General features: G+C 46.0%; 1 protein-coding gene across 1 annotated transcript in view; it reads left to right on the forward strand.

The window, feature by feature from the left end:
* The window catches only part of Ptger3 (prostaglandin E receptor 3 (subtype EP3)), a gene marked incomplete at its 5' end in the record, with an annotated part of 67,510 nt that continues 50,405 nt past the window's right edge, over positions 1-17,105 (forward strand). The window contains 1 exon segment of the mRNA XM_005385244.2: positions 1-983. Coding sequence (XP_005385301.1) covers positions 87-983 — 897 coding nt within the window.

Below are 17,105 nucleotides of genomic sequence, written 5' to 3' on the forward strand. Positions count from 1 at the left end.
GCCCTGGGCCACCGCCCGCGCCCTGCGTGCCAGCTCTCCCTGCCGCTGCGCTCCGGGCCCCGACGCGTCCTCGCCTCGAAGCCGACATGAAGACGAGCCGGGGCGACGGCGGGGGCGCCCCCTTCTGCACCCGCCTCAACCACTCGGACCCGGGCATGTGGGCGCCCGAGCGCTCCGCCGAGGCGCGGAGCAACCTGAGCCGCGCGCCGGGGCCGGGCGAGGACTGCGGGTCGGTGTCGGTGGCCTTCCCCATCACCATGATGCTCACGGGCTTCGTGGGCAACGCGCTGGCCATGCTGCTCGTGTCGCGGAGCTACCGGCGCCGGGAGAGCAAGCGCAAGAAGTCCTTCCTGCTGTGCATCGGCTGGCTGGCGCTCACCGACCTGGTCGGGCAGCTGCTCACCAGCCCGGTGGTCATCGTCGTGTACCTGTCGCAGCAGCGCTGGGAGCAGCACGACCCGTCGGGCCGGCTGTGCACCTTCTTCGGCCTCACCATGACGGTCTTCGGGCTGTCCTCGCTGCTCATCGCCAGCGCCATGGCCGTCGAGCGCGCGCTGGCCATCCGCGCGCCGCACTGGTACGCGAGCCACATGAAGACGCGCGCCACGCGCGCCGTGCTGCTCGGCGTGTGGCTGGCCGTGCTCGCCTTCGCCCTGCTGCCGGTGCTGGGCGTGGGCCAGTACACGGTGCAGTGGCCCGGGACCTGGTGCTTCATCAGCACCGCGCGGGGGGGCAACGGGACCAGCTCCGCGCACAACTGGGGCAACCTCTTCTTCGCCTCCACCTTCGCCTTCCTGGGGCTCCTGGCGCTGGCCGTGACCTTCGCCTGCAACCTGGCCACCATCAAGGCCCTGGTGTCCCGCTGCCGGGCCAAGGCTGCGGCGGCGCAGTCCAGCGCCCAGTGGGGCCGCATCACCACCGAGACGGCCCTGCAGCTCATGGGCATCATGTGCGTGCTGTCGGTGTGCTGGTCGCCGCTCTTGGTAGGTCACTCCCGGGCGCGCAGGGTCGCGGCGGGCTGGAAGTGCAGAGGGCAAGCGGTGGCGGCGCTCGCGGGGAGCGTAGGGCCCCTCGGAGCCTCGCGGAGGAGGCCGCTCCTCCGCCTCTGTCCGGGTGGGTCGCGCTCGGGGCCCGCTGAGCGCGGTCCAAGGGCAAAGGGGCCCTGGCTGTGCACGCGTGGTGCGCGCGGACGGACCCCAGCACCGCTCTCAGTCCTGTCGGGGCGGAGCTGAGGACAGCCGGCTCCTCTGCAGAGCCTGAGCACAGACAGAAGTTTGTCCTGGGTGCGTGTGGCCCGTCGCCGTGCGTTTTCACGTTATTTCTAATACATCTTGCACTGCGTTAAGGCGGGCGAACTGCAGTCTGCAAAAGTCCCCTACCCGCGACCCGGGCAGGCACCGCAAGCACCGCGCCAGCTGCAAGTCTCAGCGCCGAGGGTGCTAACCTTCGCGCTGGCTCTGGCTGAGGGCTGGAGAGGCAGCCCAGCGCTGGGAGCAGCGGCGCGCCCGCCCCTCCGGGACGCGCTCCTCCGGGACGCGCTCCAGGAGCCGCAGTCGGTGGCTCGCGGCCCGCGACTCCCTCTGGCCCTCATCTGCACTGGGTAAGGGGATGCTGGGGGTAGGAGATAAGGGGCTCCCCACTCCCCACCTCCTCACCCCAGCACACCACAGGGGAGCAGACCGCGCTTGGTGCTTGGGTGCTCCCTACCCACTCTCTCATATGGTATATTTTTTTGAGGTTTTTCTTCTGGGGCGGTTAAAGCTCTAAAGTTCTGTGAGTGAGCACCGTTTACTAATTGCTGAAGAACGGGTGCTGACTTAGGACGCAGGCAGCAGAGCTTGACAGATGTTGCAGAAGGAGCAACCCAATCACAGTAACAGCTGTCAGCGATTGTGTGTTGGACTTGGAAACTTATTGTACAGTTGTGGACAATCTCTGAAACATGGGAAGGTCGTTTTCAAAACCCGTCACACCGTTGTTGTATCAGTTTGCAATAACATATGCATAACCTCAAAGGTATTGTTTTAACTACTGTAGAAGCAGAGTTCAGCGACATTAAAGACACGGACAGTGCTGTGCCCTGTTTAGTTTCTCCTTGTGTAGGGCAGAGATGTAGTTCCTTTTTCTGTCCTGTGTTTGACAAAGCTGATATTGGAGAATCCCTGTGTGTAAATAGTGAGAGACCTTTGAACACAAACCTTGGCTCCAAACCAGTGACGCGTGGGCACGCGAGGCGGCACGTGGGGACCTAACTACCCACAAAGCGCAGTGCGCCCGCCGCGCTGTGTCCCGCAAACCGGAGCTCAGAGTGATGTCATCGCTTGCTTTACCAAAACGAGCACCAATTTTAGACATATTTACTTCCATGGTTGAGGAATGGAGTTTGTAGGCGGCCAGACAGGAGATATTAAGAGCTCCCAAAAGAAACATTTTAGTGGGGCCAACCTAACTTAAAGGCAGAGTGTATGAATTTTCACAGTTGTCACGTGAGCCCTACAGGTTGTTTGCCATCCCACACTACTTATAGCCTAGAAAAATGCATTTAATTCATATGAATAAAATGCTTGTCCATGAAGCCCAAATCAGATTTACGTATTTTGTGATTTTCTTTTGTTTGTTTTTTATTTGGAAAGTTTGGTTCAGATAACATGAATATAATGGCCCCAGGAAGAATATAGGTTGATCTGAAAAACTGTAAGTTAGGATAACCAAACTCACTCCTTGCAGAAAAATTATATTTAAAACTAATCTTACTGAATTTCAGTTAATAGTTTCATTCAGATAACATTTAGCGATGTGTAGCATTTTATCACTTTATTAATTCGCTTCTCATCAAAACATTAAGGAAACTCAGCTTGTGATGATCTCAAGGAAAAATTCATGATTTCAACATAGGTGGTTTCTTTTTTTAAGGAACTGGTTCCATCTTCTGTTCTGTTCACCATTGAAATGCAATCTCCATGTATCCTCAGAAAGACCTGTGGCACAAAGTCGGCGTGATTTCAGAGGAAGAAACCTGTACAACTGCTTTCTTAGTAGGTTTGGGAATTACAAGAATGAAAACACTAGAATCTAATGAACTGAATTTTCAATGTATTACTGCTCAAGTGAGAAATCATTTAGCACACATTTTCAACTCCAGGTGAAATGTAGACTTCCTATTAGCTTTTTCGGAGTTGGGCATGAGGTATTAATCTAGTTATACTAACTCCTTCCTTCAGAGGGCCTTAAATAAACCTTATCCTGGAGAGAATTATGACTGTAATACTACAAAACAAGAAATGTCCCACCTGCCACAAGTTCTTACTACGTAAATACTTAGATGGAAGGCTTGTGTGTGGTTCAAGCAAAAGCTTATTTTTTTCTTTTCCCTAGAAACTTTACAAAATACAATACAAGATGTGAAATTAAGTAGGGGATGATGAGGTATGAGATGTGAAATTAAGTAGGAAATAATATCACCATGGTAGATGATCTACTGCTCTTAGTCACTGTTTATGCAAAGTGTCACATTGTCATTCTGTTAGAATCAGCCAGTTGACTCAGCAACGCAGTCTGTTTTACTTATTATTGTTTTAGTTTTCATGAGCCATGTCCACCAAACAGTCCAGATATTAGAAATAATGCCCCAGTTTTGGGAAATAGGAAGCCTTAGGATCTTGTTTAAAGGAAACCATGCATACATTTCACGCTTTTATAGCCTGGCACCCCCTAACAGGTAATTCTGGCTAATACCGTAGCTATCTTTAAAACCGTGGCTATAAAGCCGGATATCAGTGTTGTAAACAGTGAGGTAGGAGGAACAGCTTCTCATCTTCAGCCTTGGAACAGGATAAAAGCAGCCTTGAAAGTGTTTGCCTTTATTCTGAATCAGGAAATTCCTCACTCGTGTCCACAAGGACAAAAAGCCGTTCTCTAATATGAGAAGATATTTCCCAAGGCAATTGTGATTTCTTTTAATTTAAGGAGTCACTGATATAGTTCACTGGCATTTGCTTTTAATAAGCTACATGTGGTAGATAGGTGGTATATTATTTCACAGAAGTAGTGCTATTGTACAGTACATAACAGTACTCTTCGACTTCTGATCATCTTACCTGACAATCGACCATATTTGAGATATTGCTTAAATGATTAAGCAAGTGAATCTGCACTTTAGGAAATCTTTTTTTATAATCTGGCTTTTTGAATGTTGAGATTCTTCTGAATTCTTTCTATTTTTATTCAGCACAGTTTTTGACAGAAGAACTGTTCATTAGAATTGGTTTTGATTCTTTTGTGGTGGGGGGCACTGTTGGTGGTGCTGGGGATCAAACCCAGGGCAAGCCTGGAAACAAGGAGCTCCAGCGCCAGCCCTAAATGGGCTTACTAAAACCTGGTCCAGTATTATAGTATGCTCAGAGAAGCAGAACTTCCATGTTTATGAGTGGAACAGTTAAAGAACCATTATGCAGTAGAGGATATAATTTATCCATTTGGCTCTCAGAGAACAACTCCCAAGAGAATTTGGAGTGGGCATCAGGAAGAGGTGAGATGCCATAACTTGACCTCATGACTGACGCCAAGCCCAGGAAGCCAGCCTGGGGGAACAAGGTGCTCCGAGTGCAGCCCAGGGGGCCCCAGCTTGAAAATGTTCGCAGATTCAGGCTGAGGTATTCGGTCCTAAGCAGCAGCAGGGAGATTCTGCTGCCTTCCCAATAGGTGATAGAAACTGTACTCTGGCCTTTTGAATAGGGAAGAAAGTTTATTGGTAGGGCTGCAGTGTGTGCATAGATGCGGGTTGGAAAATGAGAAGAGAAATCAGTTACAACTTGTTTTGAGGGTGACTAGGGCCTCACAGTGGAGACAGTGGGGAGAGTTGTGCTGCACACAGAAAGGGAAGAGAAAAATGATACTGCTGGAAATGGTCCAGTTTAGGAGTGATTGATTAAAAAAAAAACTTTTCACTGAGTGTCTCCTACTTCCCTATTCCCTTTTACAAAAATCTTCACATGCATTACCTCATTTAATTGTAACCTGTAAGATGGTCACTGTTGTTCACATCATTCAGATGAGGAACTTTAATGGAGGAAGAGTGTTAAACCCAGATTTATAACTCAGGATATCAGACTCTGAGCTTCTTTTAGTGCTGTTTGTTTGTTCAGTTCACAATCCAGGAATTCTAGTCCTAACAGCACCACTGGGCAAGTTGCATACCCAGTATATAAAGCTATAAAGCACAAAGGCAGGGCTAGTAGACATCTGAGATCTTCTATCACTGATAGTAATCTCATGATTTTTAAAAATTCTTTTTGAGAATGAGAGACTCTCAGTTCACTGAACCAAAATGGGCAGCTCATAGGGGCATTGTTTGGCTGTTGTTTTCTTTTTTTTTGTACCGGGAATCGAACTCACAACCTTGCACTTGCCAGGCAAGTGCTGTGCCGCTGAGCTATATCCCCAGGCCCCGGTTGTTGTTTTCTAAGGGTGGCAGCCCAAGAGTGGTGGGGGTTTTGGCCATAGTAAATATAAGGTGATTATGCAGACGATGTGTCCAGAAGCCAATATAACTTTAAGATGAGTGAGATAAATCACCACTTAAAAATGCAGGTTTTAAAATTGGGGTTTATCAGGCAGAGCCAAGAATTAAAAACTTCTTCAACCATCATCTTTGAGAAGATTCAGATGGTCGAGAGTTGTAGAGTCAATGTGACTCATGAGCCTTTCTCTTTGAAAAAGCTGTAAAGGTTAATAGCACAATTATAAAAGTTTCTGTGGGTTCAGTTTTCTGGGAATAACTGAGCAAGCATTTGTAGCTGGCTGTGGTGGGTCTCGGGGTGATGAGGGCGTAGTAGGTGAGGTACTGTGTGCTGTCAGTTTTCAGCTCTGCCTCTGCCTCGCTGGGGAGCAGTGGTGGGAAATCCTTGCCAAAACAGTGCACATTTCTGTAGTGTTTTTATAATCCACCAGTGTTCTGTGTTTATCTCATTCTTGCCTTCCAACTCTAAGATCTACAACTTACATGTCAAATTCTGCCTCCCTGATGTTTCCTGTAACTCCTTATCCTGGTGATAAATAGGGACTTTTTAGTTCATTCTTCACCAGATATGCCTCTTGAAGATTATTAGTTGTTTTTGAACCCTTTGTCTCCAGAAAATTCTAGCTGTTATAGATTAAAGGTCGTACAATGTATTTTTGCTTACTTTTTACTTTTGTCTCTTGTTTTGAAATGGTACCAGACCATTTCACTAAGCTACATCCCAAGCCCCTCTCCCACCACCTTAATTTTAAAACATGGTCTTGCTCAGTTGTTTAATTGCCCAGGCTGGACTCAAACTTGTGAACCCCATACATCAGCCTTCTGGAGTGCTGCACTCACGGGCATGCACCATTGTGCCTAGCTGGTAAATTAACTTATCTTTGGATTCTCCTGTCTTATCAGTAGACAAATAAGCATGAGATAATTCATTCTTATAAAGATATGACAGATGGACAATGTAGGACTTCCTAAATGAGAGGCACATGGAAACACACACCTAGAACTGGTACTACAGAATGGAAATGCTGTGATTTCAAGCAGTCATCCTCTTTCATTGTTCAAGGCTCCAGGTCTCTTCCCTGGAGAAAGGCCCCACCCTTGGTTGGGTGGCCCAGCCAAGCCCACAGCACACTGCACTTCCCTGTCATACTATCTGAGTCACACTTCACTGTACATATTGACTGTCTCTCTGTTCTCTTAGGAGTCCTCTGGGCAGGTACAGTGTCTGTGTTATGCGTTATTCATTCTTTTCCCAGGAACTACCATAACTTCCTGCAATACAGGATTTGCTCATCTCATGCTTATTGACTGAATACCTGAGCACCAGAATCAAAAGACGGATTCTAGTCTCATTTAGGAAGGTATATAACCTTAGACAGTCACTTCATATCTTTACGAATTACTTTCTTTTGTCCTCTGCAAAATTGGAATAAAAACACCTGTCTAGCCCATTTCACAAGAATGTAATGAAAAACAAGATAAATATATGTGAACCCAATGGGAAGAGATACAGTGCTATGAGGATGCTTTACTGCTGAGTCCTTTTAGCAAGCTAGAAATATTCCTTCTATCTGATATTTTTCTGGATAACAATGTTGTTTTTGTATTCAGATAGATCTTTGCTCAAAATTCCTGAAGAAAAAAGACAAGTAATGTTCCACAACTTGATTAATTATACTTCACTGGCAAAACAAAAGAAAAAGTGTGATAGAGAATGCAAACTTTTTCCAAAAGTGAAAAAAAATTAAGAAAAACATTAAAGTAAATGTGCATAAATTTTTATAAGGCATTGTGATTTATCCCTTCTCTCCCCTCCCAGGTACTATCTCTGATCAGCTTCTCTCAGAATCTGTTTCTCTTTACAGCTGCCGGTTAGCTCCCTAAATCTAAAACATAGTGGATATCACTTCTTTTTCCGCTTAAACCTTCAGGAGTAGCCACTAGCTTTTGCTCTGAAGACCTCTGCCCCAAGTGTGGAATCCTGCTTTGTGCCTGTGCATCGGAGAGGACTTCTGCAGTGAGCCATCCTCTGTCCACCTCAGCATCCCTCATGCTGGAGGTGAACGTGGGTTGCACCCACTGCCACATCCCAGGTGCTGGGTGCTCTTTCTAGTCAGTGCCCTCTTCCTGTTGCTGTATGCAGGTGGACCTCCTTTCAGTGAAATGTCTGAATTTAGCTTACTGCACTACACCAAGTCCTTCTCCAGACTTCCTAAGGGTGCAGGCTGTGCCTCAGTTGTCTTTATGTTTTCACAGATAATCAGAAAAGGTGCCATGAAAGGAATCTGTGATATCTACTCACAGCCTAAGATTGAATTTACACAAGTCTTAAATGGGACCAAAGTATGAGAATCATAGATTACACTGCCCCACACAGTTTGACCAGTGGTAACAGCAAAATCATATTCTTTAGCAGCCTACAAAAAGCGCAAAAATTATTTTCCCACAGAGTGACCTGCCCAGATAGTCTCTGGGGCAGTGTTCCTAACAAGGACATTTCAGGGCCCACTCTTGTGCTTACTCAAAATCTGTCCACTGTTTTAGCAGCACTGATTTCATGGCAGGTATTTGGAGGACCATAAATCTAAAAATGAAAAATGGAGATGCAAAAGTAGAAATGATTGCTTGATTATTCACAATTTAATTCTAGCAGTAGAAAGAAAATTAGCTACTAATTTAAGTAAAAGTCATATAGTAAAAATACTAAATCCTGCACCAAATAACATTGTTATTTAAAAAAAAATTCTTGGGGGCTGGGGATTTAGCTCAGCGGCAAAAGCGCCTGCCTGGCATGCGCAAGGTCGTGAGTTCGGTTCCTGGTTCCGGAGAAAAACCAAAAAAAAAAATTCTTGGTAATGCAAAAGTAACAGGTCGTACTGGAGCTGAAAGCCTTACTTTAAGCATTTATTAATATAAAAATCCAGTGTAATTTTTTTTTTTTTTTTGGTTTTTCTCCGATACCGGGAACCGAACTCACAACCTTGCGCTTGCCAGGCAGGCGCTTTTGCCGCTGAGCTAAATCCCCAGCCCCCCAGTGTAATTTTTGATGTATGCCTTCCAGTAAATCTTTGGTATTTCCTCAGAGTAGATTTGGTTTGCATATTTTTGTTTCTGGTTCTCAATACTTAATAAATGTCACTTTCTGTGATTAGGAAGATGCTGCTGTTGGTATGACTCATGAGCACTTGGGAAAAGAAGGGTAGTGTTAATTTTGGAAATAATGAAAGGGAGATTTCAAAGATAAGATTAATTTTGGAGAATTCACAGCACAGTACGTTGGTGGAACTTTAATTGCTGTCTTGACATATGAGCTTCCGCTGGTCCCTCCTTGCTGTGGAAAGCATTATCAGAATCAGAGCTTGTGGCAGATCTTGCACACGCCTTTCCCCGGAGAGAAGAGAGGCCCCACAGCCTACTTCTAAGCCAAAGATCCTGGATCGCAAGAGCCCTGGCCTGCTCTTCATTTTCTCACCGTATGGGGGAACCCACTTTATTTTTCCAGGCTCCCCTTTCTCATCAGTAAGATGTAGCAATAACCAGCCCCAACCTTCCACCCAGTTCTGACTCCCTGTGGCTCTAAAAGGATAAAATGGTCTCTACTGGAGACATTGAACTAGATGCCTGGGGTAAAAACACTCAAGACTTCTTAAAAAGCAGCATAGAGAGGTACCGAGAGAGAAAAAGATTGCAAGTTTTTTCTCCAGTGGTCGTTCTATAGATACTTTCCCAGTGTTTGCTGTGTTCCTACCGCTGTGACCATCCTGAGGGTACAGTGGAAACCAGGGCTGCTCACCACACTGTAAGGGTTAAGCAGTCACGTGACTCTTGGGGGTGCTGTTTGGATGAATTACACTCTGCGTGAATGACACTCACGGGAACTGAGCAGTGTGCGGTCTGTGCAGCTGTCTGGGGTAGCCTTGATGGTAAACCAAGCCGTTATGGTCTCTTCCTTCGTGAAGCTTTCGGTACTGACAGACAGACACGACCATCCAATAAACGGATGGGTCTTACTGCGGTTGCTTTTACTGCCCCATGGGGCCTCTGCTGCTGTGAACTTTCTGTGGACCGGAAGGCAGTGCTGCTCAATGCCCACAAATGAACAGGCCCTGCCCAAGCTGAAGCCGGGCTGTGCTTGGACTCCATTGTCAGAGAGCTCACTCCTTGGCCCTGCCATGACACTCAGCTGTAATTCTCCATAGGGCCAGAGCACCCAGAAGCCCAGTGCCCTCGGCCACCTGCTGCTGCGGACCAACCCTCTCCTTGCACCCGTGGGCTCTGAGTTGTATTTGCATCACTTGCAGACAGGTGTGCCTTCCCCTTCAGCTTTTCTAGGTCTCTTCCCTCTAGTGACAGTGGCCAAAATACTCTGCTCCAACTTCCGTAGGCCCTTGGTTTCTTCTTTCTTGAAAGACCCTAGGTCAGTAAAGCTGTACCTTCTTCCCAGGTGAGCAGCTACTTACTGAAGAGTGTCAGTGTTGGGTGTGTTTTCTTCATGTGTGTACATAGCACAGAATTCCATGGTGGAAACCTAATCAGTCCACATGGACCACCGAAAGTGGCCCTTGCTTCTGGGACACCAGCCCCAATGTGACCTGCTTGGCCTGCTTGGACAGAGGAGTGGAGCAGCTCCGGATGCCACCTTAGCTACATCAATACGAGGAGCATGTTAGGCCAGTGGGAGGAAGTGCCCTGGGACTGCCAAAGGGGACCCCTGTGGGTACAGTGTTGGGGTTCATGGGCTAGGCGGGCATCTCTGAGGAGGACACAGCATTTATGTTGAGTCTTGGAAGAGAAGACTCCAGGGGTGGGGCAAGAGCAGCCTGGAAAACCATCAGCACAGGACAGAGCAGAAGCCCCAGGTGGGTGGGTGTGACACAGACAGCACCCCAAGGCTCAGGCGGGTGGGTGCAACCAGATAGTACAGAACCTTCCCTCAGTGTCTGGAGTTAGGATTTCTACTCGCGCACATTGGAGAGCTGCACAACCGGGAGTGATGGAATCTACCTGCAGTGCTGAGATGGCTCAGGTTGTCTTGTGAATTACAGGATTGGGACAGCAGAGCCCTTGAGTTGGAGCAGACAGAGATGTAGATGTGCAGGAGAGGGAAAGTATTCTCCTGCAGTGCCGCCTTGAGGGATGGGAGGGAGGCAGCTCGGTGGGGAACCGGTAGGGAAAGCAGCGGTGGATCCCTGCAGAGCACGAAGGGAAACCTCCATGCGAAGGGCCTGGGCACGGGGAGCGAGTAGCTCCTGCTGGCATTAGTTCTTCACGGGTCACGGCCAGACACATCGACAGCTCTCAAGGAAAAGAACAAAAAGATTAGGTTTCCATTTTACCGATTGGAATGTAAGAACAAGAAAGTGTCCACATGTTGGAAATTCTTGGAAAAGACCTCTCCCTCTGTTCCAGCTACTAGTGCATTCCAAAAGGATGACTCCAGGTTGCTACAGTGTCTTCCCTGCTAGTGCAAAACAGTGTTTCTTAACTCTAAAGAAGCGAGATGGCCATTCACATAAGTGAGTTTTTCTAAAAGTTTATTACAATGGAAGTCATAAGAACAACGAATCCCTCTCAAAACCCTCGCCCTCGCTTTGAACACCCTTGTCCCATCACCCTCGCCACCCTGGGAAGCAGGAGCGGAACCCTCCTTCCCGTCTTTACGAGATGTAATCAAAGACGTGAGTGCTGCTGCCAAATGCCATCCAGCAGAAAGGGAGGGTCATAAAAATCTGAGAGTGTGTCCTCATCCACCTAATTCACTTGATCAGGCGCTGTGCAACTTAGGGCTCTTCCCCAAAGTCCAAATGAACATAAAAAGTGCATGTGTTAAATCAGAACTGGTTTCCTGCTCCTACTTCTTGCCTATCTGCAATTCAGTCTCCATACCATTGCCAGATGTGTCTTTTGGAAATATGAACCCAAGCTGGGTGTGGTGGCACACACCTGTATCCCTGCATTAAACCAGTTAATTCAGGACTTTGAGGTAGCCAGCACAAGGAAAGACACTCCCGAAAGAGGACTCCAGAGCTGCTGCGGGACGTGGCAAGAACAATGGGATAAAGATGCTCCAAGTGAGGGGGAGAATGTTGAGGCAAATTAATGACAATGTACATTACACCAGAAACCATTTTTAAAAATTGAAGAATTCATCGTACAGTTTGGTCACTCTGCATACATGTTCAGGCTCATCTTTAAGAAGCTGTTTCCTCTTCAGGGCTGGAGGTGTCCAGGTATATTCAGCCTCAGCTTCAGTGAGCCCTTCAAAGCAAACTCAAACTCATGAGACACAACTTTTACTTTTAAAGTTGTACATCCTATAGTTCTGTGGTAAGCATTGAAGAGTTCTAGTTAGTCTTTTAAGCCAGAAAATAACTTGGAATGACCTTGACAGGGGCAGAGGCAGACGCTGCAGTCCAGTAATTCATTTAGCACCTATTTCTTCACTATCACTGTGTGTCAGATACCGAGCTGCAGCCCCAAAGGACAAGCACGCGGCCCTTGTCCTCAAGGAATGTGTTGTCTACACAGTGGTTTCCTGCAGAAACTTGAGGCTGTGACCCAAAAAAAGCAGTTATTTTCCATGGTCATGTTTCCATACAGGAACTAAGCTCAGAACCTTGGGGACGTGGTTCATCCGTGCATACATTCAGCTGTTGTTTTCTGAGTATGTCCTGGGTGTCGGGCATGGTCCCAGGTGCTGGCAGTACCTCAGTGACTTACGCTAGTTGCATGCTCTCGGGGAACTTACATTCTAGTGGAAGGAGAGGGGTGATACAGAGATAAATAAACCAGAAGTCAGGATGTGATCAACAATGTTGAGACAATAAATCGGGCTAATGTAGGTGATAGAGGGTGACGTGGGAGCTTGTGCGGACTGAGCTGTCAGAGAAAATGTCTGCGGGAGGGAAAGACAGAGTCGGCAGGACAATCCATAGGAAATGCATTGCAGGCAGAGGGAGCAGAGGACCTCTTGGCCAATGAGACTGAAAAGCAGTAAGGGCACAAGGGGAGTGCTACAAACTGAGGTGAGAGAGGCTCTTGAGGCCCGGAGCTCTAAGACCACACGGAGGAGTTTTGATGTTTCCTGAGAACCACTGGAAGGTCTGAAGGAGGGGAGTAACATGACAGGTTAGTATTTTCATTTTTGTCTTTGTGAGGCACGGTCTCGCTATGCAGTTCAGGCTGGCCTTGAGCTCACATTGTAGCCCAGGCTGGTCTCGAACTCACAATGATCATCCTGCCTCAGCCTCCCGAGTGCTGGGATACAGGCGTGTGCCACCACGCCCAGCTTGGGTTCATATTTCCAAAAGACACGTCTGGCAATGATATGGAGACTGAATTGCAGATAGGCAACAAGTAGGAGCAGGAAACCAGTTCAAAGGCTGTCAGTCATCCAGGTGGGAGGGGCAACAGCCCAAGCTGGAGTAGGGAAGTGACTTTCCCAGACATTCTTCAGTGTCTCTCGTCCCCATCCTGTGACTGGGGCATCCTGTGAATAGGATCCTTCTTCCTGCCTGGACCTCTGGTGTTCAGGGAGCCACAAATGACTTTCACACTGGTTCCCTTTGAGAAGGCGACCGCTCTGCACTTACACAGGTCCTAAGGCTGAGTTGGGATGTAAGTTGTGTCTCGCAGGTGCTGTTTCTTTTCCTGAGATGTGACTCAGAACAGTCACACAGAAGCAGAAGTAGCAAAGTTTGCTGATAGAATAATGGAAAGTTCTAAAAGTGTGATGCCCAGAACAAAAGTGTAGACTAAGGTAATTTCTGGGCCAGCTCTCAGAAGCATTTGTCTATTGCATTTGTTGTTAAATGAGCAATTATTGTTGTCTGTCTTCTCCTAAACTGGGAGCAATTCTCAAATTCATATTCCCTACATTTAAAAATCAGGATTGTTTGGCTACCAAAAAAAAAAAAAAAAAACGCAAAATAGCTTGAGCAAAAAGAAAGAAATGAAGGGAGAGTAGCTGCTTGATTCACATCATTTGCAGGGTGTCAGGTGTGGGAGCGGCCTGGCAGAAAACTCATGCCAGGGCTCTCTGTGTCTCTATCTTTGTGTCTGTCCTTGCTTCAGAATCCCCAAATCATCCCCTGCTTCTAAGGAACCAGTCCAGCTCCTGGGCTAGACCTGCATTCCTGTTTTGAAGCTTCACGTTGACAGGTTCATATTTACACTCTGCATGTGGGATTTTAATTCTGCGTTTATAGCAGAATTATACTACTTCAGTGTATATGCTACACTGAAGCACTGTTTAAATGTCAGAGCTACTTCTTTTCTTGTTTTGCATCATTAGATGACAAAAAGATCTTAGGGCCCTGTTTCATCTTCAAAGGCTAACATGAGTTTTACTAAGCTACAATTAAAGACTTTGCTTATGGAATTTTCCAGAAATGAGTTAAGGGTGTAATGAGAGGCTTACAGTGGAACAGAAGTGGCTTTAAAAGGCTCTAAGGGCTCTGAAATACGACAGAAGCACCATAGCGAGGTGACCAGCAAAGAAGAAAGAGTTCTGTCTTGATTTTCCCATGAAGGACAAGTGGTAGCTTGTCTCTGATGTTAATCTGGCCGTTGACTTTCTCTTTATAAATCAGTGGCTGTGCTAACAGTCAACATACTGGGTGGCAGATTTTATTTTTTGGTGGTAATTTCCTCCAAGAATAGATAAAGGATTTGCCTGGATCCCAAAGCAAACTTTTAATATTAGCTTTTGTTCTATGACAGGCATTCGAGAGTATTTCAAAATTCTTTCCTCTAGCATCCATTTCTAATTAACTTATGCTATTGACCAATATCATATTAGGAAGCCTGGAAATATCTTCTGACTGCAGAGCTCTAGTGTCCTCCCTAGACTTGGTTCTGGGTAGCAAACAACAGCAGCTGACTCCAAGCACAGAGAATATAAGCTGGAAAGACCCTGGGACCTCACAGAGTCCGCAGGGAGCTGGTAGCCAGGTTTGGAAGATAGGCAGGATCAGGATGTGCTGGAAGCTGGGCTTCGGGCCACACAGCCAGCCAAGGACCTGCTGCAAAAGTGCTCCCTGCATGTGGCTGTGCTGAGTCCAGCTCAGGGGTCAAAGCGCCCTTCTTCTTCGGGTTAGCTTCTCAGCATCCAAAGCCCTGGTGCAGGACTGTTCTGGCCTGGGATCTTAACCCCCTGGCTAGGTCAAGGGTCAGCAGCAGATCAGCACCTCCAATGTCAGGGTTTTAAAATGGGAAGTGCTGGGAGAAAGTATGTGCTGAGCTTTCTCTGCCACTCAGAATATGGGGAAAATGAAGCTCTCTTCAATTGAGACATTAATAATGAAAGGTAGGGTTTCATTTTTACCAGCTAATTCATTCTTAGAAACATCACAACAGTAATGTGGTTTAGAAACCCTGTGTGTGCATGCATGTGTGTGTGTGTGCGTGTGTGTGTGTGTGTGTGGTGTTGATGTCCCTGCCATGTATCCATTGGGAGGGTGGAGTGACCGGGAGACTGGTGGAAAGGAAATGACAGGATCACAGGAATAGCAGAACTTGTGTTTACTGAGCGTGTACAGTGTGGAGTACTTGAGAATTACCCTTTAATATATTCTCTAATGTAGCTTTCACAAAAGTTTATAGATTTGCTATTTTCCTCTCCAATTTTCTCAGCTGCACATAGGAAGATTCAAAAGATTGCCTATCTGAACAGTCACAAGTCTTTCGCTCCTATCTGATGTAAAAAAACAAACAAACAAACAAAAAACAAACAAAAAAAAAAACCCCAAATATTGTCTATCTGATATGCCTAGTACTTGGTAAACTCCAAGCTTTGGTAGACTATAGGACTTTGTTTCTCCTTAGTTTTTCTCAATGTACCAAAACCATTTTCAAATCACTCCATTGGGAATATTGTATAGGAAAGAATTGAGTAAGAGTAGTAAAACAAAAATCACCATAACCCGACAGGGCAGCTAATCCAAGTCATTAAAGACTTTCTATAGAACATGCCTAGATTCATTAATTGATCGGTCTTCTGAGGAGCATGGCTTTCTGGAGAACATACTCGAAAATCTCTGTAGAGAGCAACACTTTTCCTTGTCTATCCGCCCAGGACACCTGTAATTTAGGTGGAATTTCCCATAAAGGTGTGGCATTCTTTGTATCCATTTCTTTTTTTTTTTTTAACTTTTTTAATTTTAAAGAGTAAAAGAAGGATAACATAATAATAGGGGGGGCTTACCAAATTACAAAGTGGTAGGAAATTATCAATGGATATTGTTTTACATATTGTTCTCAACAAGATAGTTTCTCAGGAAAACAAATAGACAAATAATAGTGAGTTATAGATAAAAGAGGTAGGAGATTATCAATAGTTGTTGTACTACACTTTGGTATCTTCAAAGTGGCTTCTAAAGAAAATAAATAGAGCTATACATAAGTGGCCTATTGAATAATCATTAACTATTCTCAATGGTTGTTGTAGGAAACACATAATAATAAACATGCATCCATTTCCATTTCTCTGTTCTTTCAAGTCTGGAATGCTCACGCGTAGTGGCAAAGTTTTACTAGGCAAATATATTTCAAAGGCTGCAACTCACAGATATTCTTCGCGCTCAACTATTTATAAAAGAAAACTGTTTACTGAGTTCTCTTTGCTTAGTGGGAAAGTGTTTGACTACAGTCAAAATTAGAAAATTTGTTTTGACAGTTTTAAAACTTTCCGCATGATACAGTGCAATTGGGATCCTTGCAAACCTGCTTTCATCCTTTTTTCCCCTCATAATTATGGAGAAGAAAAAGCCTTTGCCTACAGTGAATCTCACATGGAACCCAGGCATTTTATCATCCAGCATTCTCACCCTCTGTAACAAAGCTTTGGAATCTTCAGTCCTGTCTCCAAAATCTTGGATTTGGATGCACTTGCCAGCCTAATATTATTCTCATCTTGCCTTCTGCATCCTTACATCAGTCACAAAAATCAATTTGTAATTTCCAGAATAATCCACACACTTTCACACTCAGAAAAATGAGTTCTTTATCTTGGGAGATTCCCCGGGGCATCTCCTGTGATGAGGGTGGGCGGACAGTGTTTCCCTGTACCCGGAGACCGACGTCAGTACCTTCCGGACTCCAGTGATTCCTGCATCTCTGATAAGAGTGATTGCCACATTGCAGTTGCAGGTTCTGCGCTGGTGGAGTTCACATTTTGTTCTCTCATTAACGTGGGGAAACACCATTATGTACAGTTTCAGACAAAGAAACTGATTTTGAGAAGTTAAATAACTTTTCTAGGGTCCCAAAACTAACAAATAGCAGAGCTGGCTTTAAACCCAGATTTGTCTGATTTTATCACCTTTGCAATTAACCACTAAACGGTGTGGCCTTCCTCTTGTTAATAACTTTACCTGATTCGCTATAAGTTACAAAGCGCTTAAGACCAGTGTTCTTGCCTTACTTGTTGATCAATCTACAGCCCATAGCAGCCCCTCAACAAATGCTTGTGGGGTAAATGAAGAAGGGGAATTGTAACATCGAGAAAGGGTGACTAGATTTGGAATCAGGAGATTGTGATATAAAGACTCCCTTCAAGAGTTTTACATATATTAGATTTACAAAAGAA

Source organism: Chinchilla lanigera, unplaced genomic scaffold, assembly GCF_000276665.1.
Source record: "Chinchilla lanigera isolate Chin_1 unplaced genomic scaffold, ChiLan1.0 scaffold00022, whole genome shotgun sequence".
NCBI lineage: Eukaryota > Metazoa > Chordata > Mammalia > Rodentia > Chinchillidae > Chinchilla > Chinchilla lanigera.